Source organism: Carassius carassius, chromosome 6 (assembly GCF_963082965.1).
Source record: "Carassius carassius chromosome 6, fCarCar2.1, whole genome shotgun sequence".
Classification (NCBI taxonomy): domain Eukaryota; kingdom Metazoa; phylum Chordata; class Actinopteri; order Cypriniformes; family Cyprinidae; genus Carassius; species Carassius carassius.
This window is the reverse complement of record NC_081760.1, coordinates 36,649,898-36,671,735: the sequence shown is the minus strand read 5'-3', so window position 1 is coordinate 36,671,735 and position 21,838 is coordinate 36,649,898. Positions and strand designations below refer to the sequence as shown.

Sequence of the window (21,838 nt, the reverse complement as noted above, 5' to 3'; positions counted from 1 at the left end):
GCCATCACAGATTGTAGGGCAGGGCGATAAATATCACATCTCAATATTTAAGGACATGTTTACATGAACGTAATCTCCAGAGCTGCTCTGAGAGTCACTTCACAATCAACTGCCAAAATAAAAGTCTGGTTTAACTTGAAGAAATTATGACACAAATATTACTATTGTATACTAAAATGCAATTCTCAAGTAATAATAGTAGTAGTAATAATAATAATATTTTTAAGGAAAATCATACAAAAAAGGATTTATACAGTTTATGCATAAACCTTATACAGTCATTTATAATATATGCAGCATTCTACAGCATGTTATTTGACAAAAAAAACTAAAAATGCAAGTTTTGTCGCAAATTATGTTTTCATTTCACTGAAATGTTGAAGTTTTATTAATTCATTTAATTAGACACCTTTTTTTAATGATAAATTTGTACTGAATCATAAAACACAGAATCCAGGAAAAACTAAAGTGGATAACACGGGAATTTCATGGTGCCCTAAATTAAAAGGTTTAATTGTGAACAAACTATGTTAATGAAAAATCTGTTAAAAGTAAGATGCAATCTAGAGTTGCCAAAAGACCTTGATGCAATGTCAACCGCTTAACACTTCATCATCTGTACTAAACAGCATTTCTAGGGACTTCACACAGTGTGAGTAATAAATAATGAATGTTGGCTGGGAACATTTCTGGCATAAACATTACTTCTAGACGCCAACTGAGGAAAACATTAAAATTAAATAAATATACAATAAATTAACCTATTATTACTAGCTTGTCTAATAAATAAAACACTAAAACTGTCGTTTGTAATGTTACAATGTGTTTAGGCACCACATTATAATGGAAAATTTGATTTCATTTAAAGATTATATTCAACAGTGCGATTCAATTATTAGTGTTTTAAAATTTAAGAGAGCGCTAGATGACGGCAAAGGGCATCTACTGTAAATGTATTAAAAGAGGGAATGTACAAATTAAATAACCTACACAGACTGATACTAATCATTAAAAACAAACGTTTGGAGACGAGGAGTTTTTTTTTAAATGTTTTTTTTTAAGACCCTGCTCACCAAGGCTGCATTTATTTGATTAAGAATACAGTAAAAACAGTGAAATATTATTACAATTTAAAATAACTGCTTTCTATGTGAATCTATTTTAAAATGTAATTTATTCCTGTGATGCGCAGCTGAATTTTCTGCATCATTACTTCAGTCTTCAAAAACAGATGTTTATAATGTGTATAAAGGATGGTCAAAAAATATGAGTTTGTGTTCCTCATGTTACCTGGGACTGAGTCCTGTGCTCTTCTCTGCGTTGGATGGTCCTCCTCGGTTGTGGTACGAGTCTCTGTCCATCTTCCTCTCCCTGCGGGACGAGGGTGCGGACACTGAGATGGTGTGTCCTCGGGGTCTGTGTCCGGTGGGAGACAGGGGTCCCGGCTGAGCCGTGGGAAACTCCAGCCTCATCCTGGAGGTGGAGGACGAGGAGACGGAGACACTAGTGCTGGAGCTGGACGGGACGGCTGATATAACACTCTCTCCCGGCCAAGTGCTTTCTCCTAAGGCCTCCTTTTCTGAGGCGGCATGGAGCGACTGGATCCTGGAGCTGAGCACATCTCCGTCAGCGGCGCTCTGGGCTGCAGCTTTAGTGAAGGCCTCGGGGAGCGTCTGGAGCTCCGGGGAGGAGCTGGATTTGTTGAGGGTGGTGCCATGTGTGAAATTAAGGTCTGACTCGCTCTGTCCCAGGGTGGAGAGGGCCGGCGGAGGCGGATCGATGGGGATACCGCCTTCACTGACCTCCTCCAGGGTGGACTTCTCATCGTCCTCACTAGATGTTGAAGAGGACTTGAGCAGAGAAGAGACATGAATCAGTCTGTGGTTTATCAGTGCCAATAAAATCAAAACTACTGGCTGATTAATCTCCCTGTGTGATATATTAGTCTATCACTACCAGTGTTCAGAAGTCTATCAGCTAATAATAATAAATTATTGCTATTATTATTCTTACTAAATGTATATATTATTTACATTTACTTATTTCCTGTCCTGGGCCGGCAGGAATTGTGGGTGGGGGGAGTGCATGTACAGTTCTCTCTCCACCTTCAATACCACGACTTAGGTGCCCTTGAGCAAGGCACTGAACCCCCAACTGCTCCCCAGGCGCCGCAGCATAAATGGCTGCCCACTGCTCCGGGTGTGTGCTCACAGTGTGTGTGTGTGTGTGTTCACTGCTCTGTGTGTGTGCACTTCGGATGGGTTAAATGCAGAGCACAAATTCTGAGTATGGGTCACCATACTTGGCTGAATGTCACGTCACTTTCACTTTCACATAAATTACATGATAATAATAACAATAATTAATTACTTGTAAAATTCATATTTAGTAATGTATAACTATTAACAATTCTTTCTCTCTCTCGCATACATGGCATTAATAACAATAAATACATTGCTCTCCATGTCAGTAATTATATTTACATATACATGTAATTTACATATACATATATTTACATACTCTATATATATATATATATATATATATATATATATATATATAGAGTCAGCTATATAATATAAAAAATAATAAATACAAATTTTAATAATATTAATGCATTTATCGATTTTAATATTGTAATTTGTTATTTTGTAAATAAGTAGATTACGTATTATTTCCAAATGTATATATTTTTTAAATTCCCATATTATATGTATATTAGTATATATATATGTGTGTGTGTGTGTGTGTGTGTGTGTGTGTGTGTAAAATACATGATAATACATTATTCCATTATTAATATTTTCATTTGTTTTTTTAAACTGTACTCTATATACGGTTTAATGCATAGTTAATATATATTATTATTATATTTATCATCATCATTGTTATTATTATTGCTACATTACATATGTTAATATAATTACATTATGATCGATACCGGGGCTGATACATTACAAGTAACGCGAGTTACGTAATCAGATTACTTTTTTCAAGTATCTAGTAAAAGTAAAACATCACTTTTAAATTGACAATAAAATATATTTTCCAAATAAGTAATGCTTTGTTTTAGCATTTATTCCCTAATGCGTCTTCTGTTCCTGTGTTGAGAGAAATTGAGAGTGAGGTGCAGTTCCTTCAGCCCACACTTTTGTTGTGAAAAGGGTCTTTACAGCCGCCAAAAAAATAACCTTTGGGTTTTTTGTTATTAAACACATCATGTTCCATAAAAATTAACTCAATATTGTAATGCAGTAGTGTTAGAAGTATCTTCCCCCAACACTGCTCATTATAAGTGTGTGTTGACAGTGTTTGGTGCAGATTCCCTCACTCTGCTCAGTAACCCGGCTGGAGTTGAAGCAGCGCCCATGAGGAGGGCTTCAGTCGGGACGGCCTCAAACTCCTCCAGCTCTCTGGACTCAGTCACTTTGCTCCGTCCACCTTCTTCCAACACAACCGAATCTGTCGGACAGCAGCATGAGGACCATAAACGAGATGCTCTCACAACAACACGCTGTATTAGATCCACCAGCAGAGGAGCCTTTAGCATATCTGTGATTAGTCTAGTCACGCTAATACATGCAGAGGCATCCGAGGATCAAACCTGCACAAACACACACAAGCTGATCGACTCACACACATGAAGCAGATTCAGTGCAGGATTTGACACTGAAAGACTTTACAGAACATGCTGCTTTATAGAGCCAATGAAATGGATCAAAACATTTTCCAGCCCTCTGAGAACATTTAATGTACAATTAAATATTTACATATTTGCTCTGAACGTCCTTAAATATTTCTTTTTAATTATCCTTTGAAATTCTTCAAATATCATATAATTATCATTATGATATCATGTAGTTAACTTAAGCTGCTTTTTAAATAATACGAAGGTAAATATTGCTGCTTATTAATATAAATTGAAATATTGATGCAAATACATCAATACAATATTTAGATTACTTGATGATGATAATAATAATAATTGAATAAAATATAATTTAATATTTAAAATATAAGCTACATCTGACTAATAGAAAGAAAGATTTAAGGATACAGCTATTTAAGAATAGTTAATGTACATTTTAATATCTAAATAATGTTTATATATTTGTTCCATAATTACTTAAAATTGTTTTAATTAAGGAAATATGTTTTATTATTAGCCCTTAAAATTCTGATGCACTGAGATTAATTCAATGAATTAACTGCCATATCATGCAATTCATACTTATTGACTGCCACGGCCCTGATATGAAGGCAAATACTGCTGTGTATTATTATTATCTATTGTTATATTGTAAAATAAATGTATTAACTGATCATTTTTATGATCGCAAAACTACATGAAAAATACACTTTTCCTTCCCATTTTATTGAATAAAACAAGTTAACAGAACAGTTACTGTATGTCAACTACCTACAACTATATTCTTGATTTCTATACGACTGAAACATTTTCAGCCATTCCTGTTAGAGCTGGACCATGTGGGTATAAAAAGGTTTTGAAAGGTTTCAAAACTTCCTTTCTAAACCGATATAATTGACAGAGATGTTGAGCGGCCAGCTGGAAACGGCACGAGAGAAAAATACTGAGCTGCGGAGGACAAATGCTTTTTCTTTCTCACTGTATGCTATCTGGAGGAAGGAGAAACACTCAAGATTCATGTCTTCAGCAGGCATGTCCAGATTAAATAGCAAGAGTCTGAAAAATGGATTCATAAATCAATCAATAAATAAATATGTTTGAATGTTGCAGACTGGTGTGTATATAAGAAAGCAAACACTTGAAAATTAGAAAATAAATAAATAAAGAATGGATGGATAGACAGAGGTAGAGATGGATAGATAGATAAATACACAGATAAATAAAAGAAAGAAATGCCCCAATGTGTGATGTCATTTCCTCCCCAGAAAGGAAAGGTTTGGCTCTTTGGAATGAAATCCTACCAAACTGCTTACTGCATGCTGCACACTAGATACTGTATACTGCCTACCATTTTCTAAACAATATATATATATTATGTTAATAAACAATTCTAGGCAACATACAGTATCTACTGTAGGCAGTACACAATAAGGCTGAATTTGAAATAGCACAATGGTTTTACTATTTCTGATATATAATAGCAAGCACAGTATGCGATTCTTAATTAAGCATTTTTCTCTCTTGATTTGGAATAGCATGATTGCATACTACTGAACACACCACTTTAGCTGCTTTATTTAGCCAATGACCATCAGGTATGAATTTCTTTAATGATTTAATATTTATGACTATTTTGACATATTTAATATGCTTGGTCGAGAAAAAACGTCTCAACTGTTGGAAAATAACTTGACAAGAATAAAATGTAAAAAAATATATCACGGTTATATAAAATATAGAATAAGATAATGGATAATGATATACAAGGTTTTTATAGCTAAATAAGAAAAAAATATTTAAAATTAAACACACACACACATATATATATATATAAAGAGAACATTTTTCATTTCTGCTAGTTGCCAAGGCAAAATTTCTAAGTTTAGTTTATTTCAACCAATTAACTAATAAAAATGGCAAAACAACAAAATGTGTTTGTTTACAAATTGAAATAAAAAAAACATTTTATATTCTGTGCATACAAAAAAATATACTATATTTGCAGGCAATACTGTATTCTGTGCACAGTTCATGTAGGAAACCAGTGTAGCACAGTAGTGTGCTAGTATGCTCTTCTCAGTCTCAGCTAATCAAACTTCTGCTTTCGTAAAATACAGCAGAACTTGATATCACAGCTCACAATATATGCTAAACAGCTCACCGGTGTTGGAGCGCTGGATGGGGCAGGGCCTGCCCTGCGGCTGGGGCACAGCGGCCTCGCTCTGGGGCTCCTTCACCACGTCCATGGCCATCAGCACACTGGACAGCTCCTGCAGCGGGACGTTCCCCAGCTCAGACGAGAAGGGGCTCGGGGGGTTCTCCAGACACATCAGCCAGCTGGTGTTACCTGAGAGCAGACCGGATTTACAGATCTAACTGATCACAATAAGCACAGCAAAATGCATGCTTTCAAGATAGTTGACTCAAACTAATCAAACGAAAGAAATACAAATAGTCTATTATAGAAAACATGTATTATATAATATGTACTTTAAGAAACTATTTCTTTAGTCGTATCTTCAGAACATCACATGGTGACATATGACAAATGTTATTAGAGTCACATAAATACATTTATTTTTATGAAATTTATGGAAAGCAAAAGATCTTATGAACACACGTGAGAGGAGGATGTGGTCATATTAAGAGCTCCAGCTGTCTGCTCACACCTGCAGCTATATTCCCATGTCGCTGTTTAACCAACATCTGCATCGGCATCTGCTCACCCACACGACTCCATTACACACGCGCTAATGAAACCAGGTCGCCTAGTTTAAGAGTTTAGGTACCATATTAAATCAGTTAATTGGTTAAAAAAAAAAAAAAGTCAAATAAAATTTTATATATATATATATATATATATATATATATATATATATATATATATATATATATATATATATATATATATATAATATATATATATATATATATATAATAATAATATATATATATATCAAATTTTATTTGACTTTTTTTTTTTTAACCAATTAACTGATTTAATATGACTTGTTTAGTTGCACTATTTTGTATCTAGAAGGTATTTTTTTACTTATATTATAAAATTATATTACATTTTATATACATTTCCAAAAATATAAATATAGAAATATTTGACATTATTTTTTTTAAACCACTGCATACTTTATTTAGTTAATTTAATTTATTTTTTATATTATTTATAAGTTTGTTTATATATTATTTAAATGTTTATTTGCACTTATTTATCTTTTATTATTATTATTATTGACTTTTGAAAAAGTGTGCATATTTAAAAGTCAGCAGGTTTTTGACAAAAATAAAATCTGAAAAGGGCCACTCTTGTTATGTAGCTTAAAACAACACTGAAAAATCAAGAAGTTAGACGGTTGTAATGTGTGAGGTTAATTCCTACCCAGAAAATAAAATTGTATCGGTTTGGGAGCATAATGCTAAAATGTATTTATTTTTAATCCAATTAAAATAATTTATTTTACTTATTATTTTTTTCTTATAATATAAACTAAACTAAACGGAACTGAACTCAGAGAGAGAGCAAAAGAGAGAGATGATAAAAAAGACATATCAAAGAAAATAAAATGCATAAAAGCTGTTGGGAATGAAGCAAGAGCCCTTTAAGACTGACTCATTAAAGAAAGACATAAAAAGTGACAGACAACACAGAAAGGAACAAAACCAAAATAGCATTCCTCTGAAATCCTCAGGAATCACGTCGTCATGTTTTATTCTACAAGAAGTGAAGCATTCAAGGACACGTCCTAATTAAGAAAACAGAAATGCTCCTGAGCTATTCTTCATTTAGAGGCAGATTGAGGAGAAAAGCTGGAGAAATCGAGCCCGTGGGCACAGCAGGTGTGAGTCAAACTATTATGAAACTTTCAAAATGGCACGGCATCCCCTGCGGGCCGCTTGTGCGCTCATGTGCGTCCCAAACGCCCTTGGAAGGAAGTTATGATGATTTAATTATAGTGCCGTGCACAAATGTGGCATAATTGAGAGTGAGTGGGTGATAATTACACCCAGGACCAATGTTACGAGGTAAAGCACGCACCCGTTACCACACCTCTGGATATTTTGGTGAAGTGCGTCTGTGGTACCTGAGGGTCTGCGGATGAAGATCTCGGCCCAGCCCTGCGTCAGCATGGGCACAAACTCGGCCAGGCTGGACATGTCTTTGAGCTGCGGTGAGGACTGGGAGGAGGAGGGGGGTGCAGGGTGCTCCTCCACTCCTCTCTGAGACCCCAGCACCTCCAGAGGGGGTCCCGGCGGGGGCAGAGGGCCACTGTACTCCCCCTCAGGAGACGCCACCAGAGGACTGAGACTCTGAGCCGGACCGGCCCGCAGAGCGTGACCCCCTGCAGAGAGAACGGGATCATATAATACCGAACTAGATCTGAATATATTCCAGTGTTGTTTTATTATTTATATATATATATATAATATAAATATATATTTTATGACACAAATTTAAAATATTATATTACATTTTTAGCATAGCTTTAGTTTTATATATATTTTTAACGCTTGTTTATTTAGTTTTAAGTATTATATCTTCAATCCGTTGTCTTTTTTATAATTTAATTTTATAATTTGCATTTTTTTTGTGTGTGTGTGTGTGTGTGTTTTTGTCTTTTTGTTTGTTTATTTTTCATGTCTATGAAGTGTTTTCATTTATTTTTATATCATTTTTAGTTTCAGTTACTTTCCCACTTAAGGTCAAATAAAAATGAGAAATGTTGTATATTGTTTTATATTATATTATTTCCGATAACATTTATTTTATTATTTCTAGCAATTAAAATGTTTTTATGCTTTTAGTTCATTTTAGTTGTAGTTAACGATAATGACTGCGATAACGATAATGAGTCACAATTAGACTAGGATCATTAAATGTTGATATCATGAAAGTTTCTTGTTTGATTAACAGATCAGTATTATTTCAGTATTTATATACTATTATAGAGTTTACTCATGTTTTGAATTAGCTCCTATGTTTAATTTTCATTTAAATTTTAGCTTAAGTAATTTTGTTGTGTGCTTTTGTCATTTTTATTAGTTTTGTTTTTAATATTTCTATTTAGTTCTAGTAATTTTTGTATTTCAACAAATTTATTTCTGTTGTTTTTTTAATTTAGAAAATGCAAGTTTTTAATTCAAAGTTTTTTAACCTAATATTCATATTTTCATTTAACATACATTATTATATTGTTAATATTTTTATTATTAAAGGAAATCATTTGTAATAGTTTTAATCAAATCCAAACAGCTGAACTCACGCCATCACGTATACATCCTTACATTATGATGTTAAGTCATGTGACACACAAGAACCAATGAGGTTTGATGTTACTGACGTGTCATGTGATTCGAGAGTGAATGACCAATATAATTTCTCTCCGTTCATACACAGTGATTGAACCACCGTTTTGGGGGGGGGTTAATTACTTTTACACAACCTTTTTAAGCTTGAAGACCTAATATCTTCATTTGTGTTCCACAGATAAAAATCATACAATTTCAGAAGGAACCGAGGGCGAGTGAATGATGACAGAACTGACATTTTGAGTGCACCGTCTCTTTAAGATCATCCTTTCATGTATGACTGGTCACAGATTTACATATCCACATTAAATCTTCAGCAACCTGCTTTCATACAGAAGGCTACACAGTATAGAAAGAAGTCATTTACATATAGAAGTCTTTAAAAGAGCAAGAAAAGCTCACGGTCACCTGATATGGAGCGGACGCGTGTGCGAGTGCTGGTGCCGATCTGCTGGCCTGACTGGGACTCCAGTTTAGCAGGAGCCTCTTTCGTCAGTCGGGTGTGTAAGGACGGGTCAGACCTGCAGAAGATTCACATGTGTACTGTGTTTTCCCATGAGTCTGATCAGATCAGTAAAGGCTGTTCCTTTTCCTGTTTGTGTCGAAACGTTCATGAACTATCCCTTTGAAACACATCTAACAATTCTGTTCAAGTCATATTTCAGGGTTAGAGTTAGTCTAAAGTACAGAACAAGAAGTGAATAAAAGTGAATCTTTTCAGAAAGTACCAATGCACTTCATACCAAGATACCTTTAAAAATACTATGGTAATACCACGCTACAGTAATAGCCTGAACCTCACTGGCTGGTGACAAACAAGGCTGTCTATGTAACCTGGTCATTTCTCCTCCTCCAGGTCTCTCGGCCAGGTCCAGACCCAGAAGGGCTTGGGGTCGCGACCCACCGCTGGTCGTTATGGTGACTAACTTATTCCCAACCAGCCAAGTCATACTGGGGCCGCCGGATAACAGGAACTCTGCAATGGGAGACCTGAGAGAGAGAGAGAGAGAGAGAGAGTTTATAAAGCTCATTAAGCCCATCTCTATTTAGTGTCACACGTAGCCACAGGACTCTGGAGATGCTACTGTGAAAAAGATACAAAAAACACATCCATTTCTGACAAGAGTTCTGCTAAATGTAGATGCTAGACTTCCCAAAACAACTGGTCGAATAAGGATATGGATGGATTATTGTAGAGTGAAAAAGAAGTTTAAAGTTTGAAGTACAAAAGGTGAATCGATACAGCGTTCAGTGGCATGCATTCACCATACACCGCAGAGATGAAAGACAAGTACTATTTAAAGTTTTGCACACAGACACCGAACAAAAAAAGACTACCCAAGAGTGCAAAACAACTTGAAATGAAAGAAAGAGACAAAAAGAGAGACAAAAGCAGCTCTGCGTGCATCTTTAATGCATTTGTTCATTTAGCAGACACTTTATTTCAAATAATTTAAATTACAATTAATTTAAAGTCAGGTGGTAAAACAGCTTTTGGTGCATTGGTAGACCCTAAAAGACTGCTCAACTTTTGTTGACAAAAAAATAAAATAATAATAATAATAATAATTAATTAAATAAATAATTAAATAAATAATTAAATAAATAATTAAATAAATAAATAAATAATTAAATAATAAATAAATAAATATATATATATATAGATTTTTTTTTTTTTTTTTGTTTTGTTTCAGTTCTGTTATTATTGTTTATTAGACATTTGTATTTTTTTACAATCTAAAAAATTTACACAATTACTCATTGTTTCAGTTTTTAAGCAACACAAATACTATTATTATTTTAAATAACATAAATGACATTTTAAAAATCTATTACTAACGGTTTCAGTTTAAAGGCAGCTATTATTAATTTTTATTTGTTTAATTTTAAAATGTACATTAATAAAATAAAACATTTATAAAAATAAAACATTTTAAGGCAATTATTGACTTTTAATTATTTTATTAGAATTTTTAAACATCAATAACTAACTTTCAGTTTAAAAGCAACTTTTTTATTATTATCATTATTCATTTTATTTTAAAAATACTAATACTAATTGTTCCAGCTTAAATGTGAATCAATTTAATGCATTAATTTAATGCTATTAATATTACATTTTATTTTCATATAAAATATATAAGGATCATGTCTCCTGATTCAATGGCGTATCTGACATGATAACGTAACATTTTTAATTTACGGCTTTTCTAATCAAATATTGATATTCAACTGCAACTGTTAGGGCTCTGAATTCAAAAGTACAGTAAAGTCTAGAGAGAACAGGCATCACCTCTTGGGCAGCGCAGAGAAGTTGGAGAAGACGTATCGTGCCATCATGTCCAGACAGGTCTCCGTCAGCTCCAGGTGGACGGTCTTCAGCGCGTCGTCCTCCTGCATCAACGCGTTCTCGTCAGCCGAGCCCAGGCTGCAGGTGGTGCTGGACATCTGCATCCTGCACAGGACGGGGTCAGGGGTCACACACAGGCATCAGGAGAGGTCACAGAGGGCAGAGTGCACCACTTGGCTTGGAGGTCAGATTCTGGTACTAGTTCAGTCAGTCAGATTCATTTGATTCAGATTCTAATATTTCACTGTGGGCGGAGCTACACAGTATTTATGCTTGTCTGGATTGGAATTGATCAGCGTCTACATTTTTCCACTTGTCACTGCTGGTTAAAACACAGTGTGAAGCTTGAGAGGAGAGTGTGTGAGTGTGTTTGTGAAGATGTTAAGATGCCAGAGTGTCAGCGGGTAATAAATCAGATGCAGATGTTAAATGAAGCTGAAGTGGCCCACCAAAAACAAACATACACACATGCACTTAAAACACAGAATCACACTCCTTAATTAATCAAATTAGAGGTACTATGTGAGTTTTCTTTGCTTAAAGGAATAGTTCACCCAAAGATTACACACTCTCTAGGGTTTTGTTACCCAAAACTAAAATAAAACTGAAATCTGCTAAAACTAAAATGAAAACAAAAAGAAATTAAATTGTAAAATAAGCAGTAAATTAAGTTGAAGTTCTAAAACGAAAAAACTGAAAATAAATGAAAGCTAAACAGATATATATATTAAAAAACTATAATAACAAATATGGCAAATAAAATTTCTAAATGTAAAACTAAAATTACAATGAATACTGTAAATATAAAAAAGCAAAATCAAACAATGAATATATACTGGTATATAAATAATACTAAAATAACACTCGTGCTAATCTAATTAATTAATCAATCAATTTATTTATTATTTTTGCAGAATAAAAATACAAATTGTTAACTGAAATAAAGTTATACAAATATTAGATAAAAACTGGGAAAAATTTTGAAATGTTGTCTTGACAACCAACTGAAGCACTGAAATTACAAACTGGAAATAAAAAAATAAAAAAAACTAAACCAAATGAAATTCAGTTAAACCAATAAACAAACAAACAAACAAACAATTAGTTAAAAGCAACAGCACATAACAAAATTATAAATAATTACTATTAAATTTAAACTTAAATGAAAAAATAAAAGCTACGGTACAATATTCCTAAAACGATAATTATATATAATAAATAGAAATAAAATAATGCTGGAACCTACAGAAATTTAAATAATTGTTCACTATAAACCTCGTTCACGTGTTGCATTAGTAGGAATATGCATGAATAAGAATTAACATTTTTTGAGTGAAGGATTCCTTTATCTGTTTTTAACTAGGTAGGTAGTGACACAAAACTGGGACTGTAATGCGTACAAATCTGGAGCTGTTTAACACACACCCCTAGAAAAGTTCAGCTGCCAGCTTGCGATCCACACACACTCACACACACACACCTGTGGAGAGCCGTGTGATTATCCAGGTGATGGCATTAATCTAAGACGGGTATCAGCATCCTGCCCTTCTGTAACCATGCCAACCCAAGGGAGATCAAGCAAGCCCTCACCATCTCCATACAGTCAGATGACACACACACAAAAACCCAAGTCAACACACACCGCTGCTGAGCCAAAGTGCTTCTGACGACTACATCGACTCCCTGACCCTGACAAACAGGCACAGGTGAACTCATTAACACGACACACACAAGAAAGGCCACAGTCCTTGAGAGCGCACACACACCTGTTTGTGCCAAACAGTGTTGCCGAGGAGTAACATTTTTACTTGCTGGATAAAAGATATCAGAAATTTCCCTTAACGCTCTTATGTGTGATGAGATGCATAAGGAGAAATCCAGACGGACAATGAAGCAGAACTACTCAGCAGTTTTTTTTCTGAACACTATACAACGAAAAACACAGGGCGATTTCAAAATAATAATAAAAATAAAATATAAAATTAAAACATGAAAACAATATAATAATACAGCTGCAAGCAGCGATGGCGGGCCCGAGCCACCGGTGACATCAGGAAAACAGTGCACAGTGGGCACATGCATTTACAGTAACGTCTGGTTTTAAGGGTTACAGCAATGAAAGGGTTACACTATCACATCAAGAGTGTGAAACACACACATAAACAAAGGGAACAGTATATAAAACTTTGATTACACTCAACAATAAGGTTTCATTTTTAACATTAACTTTATTAGTTACCATGAAAATATTTATATAGCATTTATTAATCTTACATTTTTTTATTAATTTTTTTTAGATTAACAAACATTAACAGAGATTAATAAATGCTGGAAAAATATTTTGCATCCCTAATGTCCTGTAGTCATGTTGACCGAGTTTTGTGGCGTAGATCGGATGAAAACCCTAGGAGAAGTACTGCAAATTCCACAGCAGGCACGTTTCACAAAACTCTGAATAGCTGACTTCCTGTTGGGAGGAGCGCTGGCTGTTACCACAAACGTTGTTCAGTCTGATGAGCTCTATATGTGGAGGAATTTTGGTGACTGTCGGCCAAACGGTGTGTGCTAAACAGCCCCTCAAAAATACTTTCAAGATTAAATTAGCTCACTAAAAACCATCCAGAACCTCATCACACCTTGCAACACATGAGCAGCCACCCTGAATCATGATGACAATTACACGTCTAGTACTGGGCTTCTAGAACTGAGGTATGAAAAAGCCAAACTACATGAGCATTTCATCAACAAAAGGCCATTTTCATTTCATCTCAACAGGGAACAAGGGATGAATGTGGAGGATATGTGGGCGTTAGAGATGAGGAACATGCAGACGAGTGTCAGTGTGACCCATGTCATCCAACGCTTCATAAACCATCACAATAAAAACTATATTCTGTCTTCATAACATCTCACAAGCAGGGACACAGGATTGAGTCTGGCCTTCCTCTCCCTGTGCTTTTCTGTCACTCCACTAAAGGGGAAAAAAACGACTTTCTTTTTTTCCACAGTAACAATACAATTTAAATAAATACGGGAAAGTAATACTTTTAAGGTAATAGACATTACATTTAACACAGCCTTTTTAACATGAGACTAGTGTGAAAGAATCACTTACTTTCCTTTTGTAAAAAAAAAAAAAAAAAAAAAGCAGCACAATGCATTTAAACCCCAAGAGTGAATGAACCCTGTGCACTTCCACTGAAAGTGTGTTACTGTAAACACAGCCTGGTAAAAGGGTCAGAGTTATTTTCTGTAGTAATTGACCAACGCTGTCGACAGAGATTAGCTCAATCTGAAGCATTCCTTCAGCTGCTTCGCTCGAGGGCACAATTGACTTTTTCCTCACCGGATTCGATCCAATAACCTTCTGGTTAACCGACCTGAGCCTCAAACACCACACCAAACCAAATCATGCTAGCGTCTGTCAACAGGGCCATTCAGCACATAAACACACACACAACCAACTCACGCAGACAGGAAAGTCCCAGTTTGTGTCTTTACATGTGATCGTTGAGCAACTCTTCAGCTGAAGTGGACGCCTCAAATTCTGCAGAACTGTTTGCACTTTAAATGCATACAATTTCAAATATTTAAATCAAACCGAGAATCTGTAATGTTTTTCCAATGTCCATAAAGTCTCTGAATCCTGGGCGTCCAGTACAGCTGAGCATAATACTAAACCCTTTTATAAAAATTATGGTATCCTCTTAACAATTTGTAGCACTGCTGTGTCACACAGAGAAAACATTTCACTGTTCACCTGCTCTTCACATGCACATCAAGCCCTCAATCATCTCTGTTTGCCGCAGTCGGATGATTGTTGATGTCTTTGTCGATGTAATTTTACTCTATTAATGCATTAAGCGATGACAGAGCTGAATATAAATGCGTGGAATAGTGACTGCAGTACAAATCTTCACCCGATAGCAATTAGTGTTTGATTTTTTCAGAGAGGGTAATGAAAAAGTTTCCCTTTTTATGAGTTGATCCCATTAAAAATGCAAAACTAAAGCCGTATATTTTCTTCATATTGGCTTTCAGAACAGGAAGAGTCAAATCGCTTTAATTTAAGTCAAGTTAGACATTATAAGCTCCCTTTTTCCGCCAGTGTCACCAAGAATGCCATTACATCATAACGAGCAACCTTGAAATTACCCAAATCAGAGCCCTTGGCACAGAAATACTTTAGGTAATTAGTAAACCAATGGCAAGGTAATCTGAAAAGATACTAGATAATAAAACAAATATGCCGGATGAAGTCCCTGTGTTTGCTAATAACAGATGCTCTATTCATTAACGTCCTGTAACTTGGAGGCACTGAACTGATTAATAGGTTTTATGGTAATTAGATGCACAGGGTTAATAAAACACAGACATTCGAAGGCAAATATTACTCTAAATGTCTCCCCATCTGCCAGGATGCAGCTGTCAATTGTTTGATGCTAGGCTATCCTCTGCTGGTTGTAAGCGGTGCTGCAATATGCTAATGAGTTCAGTAGCAGAAGCACGTGGTGCTTAGACTTCATATCAATATATGCAATTGAAAACAAAACTGTGAGGGAAAGTTTGTTGCATGGAAAACAACACATTGTGTTTTGTCATATGGGAAAAGTGTAACTGTTTCATACAAGAAGGGAATTTCTGTTTTTATTGGGTAGAAAACAAACCATGGAGGAACAGCATTTGAAGAGGGTGTCAGTGAAAAATTTTCAGCATGTTTGCAGCTTATTATTCTGCAACTTTTTGTTCATGATTCAAAACGCAGTATGATAAACATGAATGAATACTGTACCTGGATCATGTGTAAAGAATGTGTGAATATGATGTGAATAAAACAGGCCCAGACAGGCAGCAAGCTGAGCAAGTGGAGTGCGCCCCCAGTGACTGGGAGCTGAAATTCATAAAAAACAAAAAAAAGACAGAGAAGCTACTTTCGCATACTTTCGCATACTTTCAATTGTGCATGCTTTCTGTGTGCGGTACAGAACCCCTCAAGGGACATGGAGATGTTGAAAAGATGGGATGGGATATATTTTGATGCAAATTTTTCAGAGGAACATAATAATTTAGCAATTTTTGAGAATGTAAAGTTTCTTGAGGGTACACTAAAGTTTTGCAAGACGATGCAAAATCATTGAAATATAGCACAGTTTCTTCAAACTTTCAAACTTTGTTTGCTCGCAAAAGCGCAGAAATATTGTTTCTCCTCCCAGCTCATTATTTAATCGCAAACATTTCATGAGCAATTTTTTTTTTTAGATAACGCAACTGTTGTTACCAGTGAATTAAAAAGTTTTGCAAGCAAATGCAAAGTTTCTTGGAGGAACTAAAGTTTTGCACGAGAACGCAAAAGCACTGAAATAAAACGCAAAGCTTCTTAGACTCAAAAGTTTTAATGGCAAACACAAAAGCATAAAAAAAAAATTCAATCAATTTTTTTTTTTTTTTCCAATTGCAATGTCCCTTTAGGGGCTCTGTAGTAAAGCAATTTGTTCGCTGAAAAAACACAGCACACACAATAAGCATGGTAAAAGCAAATACAAAACGGGGTTAAGCTGAAATCAAAACAGATGCTCGCAAGGCTCAGCGCATGCATCAGCATTACCATCAATGAAACGCAAGAAAATGACAAAACCCTCCTCCAGCATGCACCCTTTCCAGCCCAATCAGAATGAGCCCAAACCAGATGTCCACGCCCACCCTGCATCGCCAAAAAAATGCCCCGCCCCAAATGTCCAAGCCCCGCCCACCGACCCTGCATACAGAAAAGGAAAGCAGGGATATCAATCGGCTGTTGAGTTTTGAGGTGACCAAAAAAGCTCTACCTGCGCACCGCATGCTCGGACACACTGATGCTTCGGGAGCGGAAGGCGTCCATGGCCGACAGATCTTTCAGGTCTTTAACGGGAGAGTTTGCGCTTGGGCCTTGCTTCGCCACTTTGGTCGTCCGCAAACTGCCCCGAGGGCAAACGAGGCCAGGTGTGCGTCAGCATAACGTCGTGACCAGGGAGGGTTGGGGAGAATTTGGGTCATTTTAACCATGTCAGCATGGGTGGATGGGGGAGTGCGATTGGTTGTGGAGTGTCACGAAAGGGGCCAGCGACCAATCACAGGTGACGAATCCCAGGTGTCGGCAACCCCCCCAAACCACGCCCACCACACATGGCCCAATCAGAGGAGGGGGGAGGGGTCAGATAAGGATGTGAAAGAAAAACAAAGTAACTTGGTCAGCAGTGCACACGAGAACCAGAAAACAGGGATGACACTTAAAAACAAAAAATAAAGGAGGAAACAGAAAACTGGAAGGAGAAACAGCATAAAAAAGATCAAAAGAGACACAACAAGGCATTAAGTAAGCAATATACTGTCAGCATTCTACCAAAGGAATGAAAGAGGAGAAAATAAATGAAAAACTCATCAGAGAGCACAAAAATACTGGTTCAGGGAAGAAAAAAAGCATTCAGACACTGCTATGATCATTATACTGGAAATGAATAGCAATAGGAAATGAGTGATATGATCATGTGTATGTGGGTGATTTAATACAGCAAAATTAAACACAAATAAATGACTGGATGAGGTGAAACTAGAAACTGGAACAGAGAATATAAGGCGTGGAAAACAAGAAAATCTAAATATGAACCATGTTTATATGCACATCAGATTAATATTGGTTTTCTGGTGAAGACTTGATCCTGAAATTAGCTTTAACCTGCCTGCCTCTGACCTAAAATATTATTTTATGTTTAATAATTTAACAAAACACATTAGCATTTTCAGTCTCCTGATGTTGGTTAATAGTCGCATGGCATACATCTAAACAAATGAAATATTGTTTTATTTAAAATATCTATTTTATATAACATTATGCAATTATAAGCTTTCTTATCAACCTGTGACCCAGTACATCCGTATTCAGTAAATTAATTCATTTAAACAGAGAGTCTAAAGTTGATTTGTATGACTATTTTCATAAATGTCTGAATATTCTTGTGCATGTAAATGGCGGATCTTTCTCTTTTTCCGGCTTGTCATCTAAAGCTCCAGTCTGGATGACAGGACAAACCACAGAAAATGAACCTGAATACAGAATCAGGACAATGAGAAAATGGTTTAGTAAGAAGTAACCATGGAAATTTCCTGGATTATGGGATAGTGGCTTGTTTTCACGCCCAGTACATAATGTGAAATGCAGAAAAGTGGAACCAGAGAATGAATGAAGTAGAAAAAAGGGATATAATAAGAAATAAAGGGGAAATAATAGGGAACAGGAAAGAAATCAAATCCAGATGTTAGTAGGCAGGACTGTTAACCTCTAGGTTTATGGTCCCTTTCTTAGACATTATATTACTAGTTATTTGGACTATTACAGGATGGGACACTGACTCATTATTAAATATAAACCGTTTTAGAGATGTGTGTACTGTTTGTATTCAGATGTTTCTTCAACTATGGGAATATTTAGTCTTTTTAGAAATGTAACACACATTTTAAACTCGTTCATTTAATTTGCACACTAATAACTATAAGGTTTAACTGCTGATAAACACACTGCTTTCATGAACCCTCACAAACATTTGCACTATAGCGTCATTTCCATCACATCTCAAATCATAATTCATCATAATTCTGTGGAGGAAATTTGATGTTTCATTTTATTGATTTTTTTAATAAAATTACCAAAAAAACATAGTGAGCATTTTACGCATACTTAACATGTTCAGACTGTCAATGTTACAGTTTTATCAAAAAGGCACAAAAAATGTTTTAAAATATCTAAAAATATATTTATAAATATACAGCATTTTGCAAAAGCCATAGCTTTCGCAAAATAAATATTATTTATATTATTTATATTTATATTTTTTTTTTTTATAAAAATTAAAAACATAAATCCATAAAAGGAATTTAAAATGTCTTTCTTTAAAAAATCTTCAGGTTTAATGTGACCTTCATATAGCAAAAAAGTCCAAATCTGTAAGTCTGAATAAAAATCAATCCCTGGGACCTAAAGTGGCCGTAGTTGAAGAAACAGTCATTCATCAATGAACCTGTTAATGGTTTGGATGTGACAGTCTGCCTGTGAGAAACAGTCACCACTGAGACAGATGATGAGAGAAAGAGAAATAAATGAGACCGATAAGACTGAAATAAGCAAAAGAGACGTCCCACAGTCAAACTAGCATCTGTGAGTGGATGTTCTGACATAATCAGACACATAAAGCCAGAAATCACAACACTACCGACAAAAATAAATAAATGAACCAATGATTGGTGCCTGAATGACAATCATGTTTTGAGTTGTTTCCACAGCAAAACCTAACATGAGTCACACAATGATCCAGCCCTGTGTGAGTGAGTGAGTGAGTGTGAGTGTGTGTGTGTGTGTGTGTGTGTGTGTGTACCTCTTGGGCCTCTCGTTCAGGCTGGTGCTGCGCGCTCTGAAGCTGCTCTGCTCGTGAGTGTCATCGAACGGCAGGAGAGCGTTTGAACGGAGACCCTAATCACACATAAAAACACACTTCATGTCAGGAACAACAGATCAGCCAGTCTGTAAACACACGAGCCCAACAATCCCATCATCCACCTTGGTGATGTACTGAACGAAGTCTTTCCTGAAAGGCAGTCTGCAGCGTATGAACCACATGGCGATCACATGATGGGCGAGAGACACTATGTACTGATTAAACCTACAGAGAATGAGGAAAAACAAGAACACACATCATTTGAAATCATTCGACTCAATATTCAAGTCTCATAGGTTCACAGAGGCTGCACTTATTTAATTAGTCAAATCAGTAATATTGTGAAAAATTATTACAGAATAAAATAAATGTCTTTTATGTGAATATATTGTAAAATGTAATTTATTCGTGTGACGTGAAGCTGAATTTTCATCATCATTCCTCCAGTCTTCAGTGTCACACAGAAATGATTCTGATTATGCTGATTTGAGAAACATTTATTATTAATATCAGTGTTAAAATCAACTGTGCTGCTTCATCTTTTTGTGGAAACTCTTTGATAAATTCCTTGACGAACAGAAAGTTAAAAACATTGCCTTTATTTAAAATACAAATCTTTTGTAACATTACAAATGAATCTCAAGTAGTCAAATATCTAGTTAATATATACACATCTGTGTGTGTGTGTGTGTGTGTGTCTGTGTGTGTGTGTGTGTGTGTGAGTGAGACCATACTCACTTTGAGGGGTTGGTGTATGGCAATGATATGGCAAACACGCTAACATACTGCTCAGCTACGAAGTTAGCATACAGATGTGGGAGCCGCACTAATGCTGAGAGAAAGAGAGACGAGACAAAGCATCAGAACTTGAGCTGTGTTTGATGCAGAGCTGATGTTATGCTGTGGTTGTATCCTAAATGTAGAATGTATACTATATTCTGATTGGTCAGAGTGAGAGAGGCCGGCTCTGATTGGTCAGAATGTGAGAGTGGGCGGGCTTGCACTCACTGGACAGGAACTCCAGCATGGGCGAGGCCATGGCAACGGTTGCCGAGATGTGCGTGAGCTTGACGATGAGGGCGGGCAGCAGTTTGATCATGATGTCGGGCATCTCTACGGTGCACATGGTCAGAGCCACCACACACTGCTTAGCACAGCGGTAGATCAGACCCTTCTCCAAACACTGCACCAGCTCCCTCTGAGACAGCAGCAGAACACACACACACACACACTTACCCACATTAAGGACTGGCTACTATCACCCCCTGAACTGTCTGCTCAGACATCTGCTGCCAACAGAATAAGTAATACATTTAGGTAAATGTTTTCTTACATTAAATGTAATAGATATCTTTAATAATACACTTTAATTTCATTTAGTTTCAATTTGATAATACATTAAATTAAATGTAAACTTTATTTAAATTAATAAAAGGTTTGAATAAACATTTTTAATTTAAATGTAGTAATACATTTCAATGTGTACTTCAAATTTAACAATACATTAAAATAAATCAATATTAATATTTATATTAATATACGCTTTAACAAATGTATGCTTTAAACTTAATAATAAATGTATATTTAATTGTATATTTAAATTGGAAAACGTATTTAAATGTTTTTATTTAATTTTATACATTTTAATAAATGTAATAAATTTAACGAATTTAAAGAAATTTATACTTACTATAAACGTAAAAATAAATCTACATAATTGTGTACTTAATTTAAATTTAATACAATTTTTACAAATATTTCATTTAACTTTAATAATACTTAAATAGAGCACATTTAAATCAAACTATAAATATTTAAATAAACGTTGCATTTAAAGTACGTACACATTTAAATAAATTCATATTTCATTTAGAATCTTATTTAAGCAAAACATTTATAATTTAAGTGTAATTTAACATTTAAATAATTTTATATTCAATGTAAATGTAATAATACACTTAAATACATTCATTTAATTTAACTTAAGGTAACGTGCAAGTTAACACATGAAAATTGAATGAATGAATGCAGTTTTGTTCATGATGCTCTCTA

General features: G+C 35.2%; 1 protein-coding gene across 6 annotated transcripts in view; it reads right to left on the bottom strand.

Moving 5' to 3' along the window:
• LOC132142801 (tuberin-like) overlaps positions 1 to 21,838 on the bottom strand; it is a 39,781-nt gene that overhangs the window by 6,940 nt on the left and 11,003 nt on the right. For 4 of the 6 annotated variants that reach the window (XM_059552930.1, XM_059552933.1, XM_059552931.1 and 1 more), the window contains 12 exons: positions 20,795 to 20,984; positions 20,525 to 20,618; positions 19,909 to 20,011; positions 19,727 to 19,821; positions 17,147 to 17,275; positions 11,265 to 11,426; positions 9,806 to 9,961; positions 9,380 to 9,492; positions 7,747 to 8,004; positions 5,811 to 5,996; positions 3,332 to 3,462; positions 1,291 to 1,850 (listed from right to left, as the gene is read on the bottom strand). In XM_059552930.1, coding sequence (XP_059408913.1) covers positions 1,291 to 1,850; positions 3,332 to 3,462; positions 5,811 to 5,996; positions 7,747 to 8,004; positions 9,380 to 9,492; positions 9,806 to 9,961; positions 11,265 to 11,426; positions 17,147 to 17,275; positions 19,727 to 19,821; positions 19,909 to 20,011; positions 20,525 to 20,618; positions 20,795 to 20,984 — 2,177 coding nt within the window. The remainder of the gene's footprint in view (positions 1 to 1,290; positions 1,851 to 3,331; positions 3,463 to 5,810; positions 5,997 to 7,746; positions 8,005 to 9,379; positions 9,493 to 9,805; positions 9,962 to 11,264; positions 11,427 to 17,146; positions 17,276 to 19,726; positions 19,822 to 19,908; positions 20,012 to 20,524; positions 20,619 to 20,794; positions 20,985 to 21,838) is intronic. The other 2 variants (XM_059552934.1, XM_059552935.1) reach the window with 1 other exon arrangement.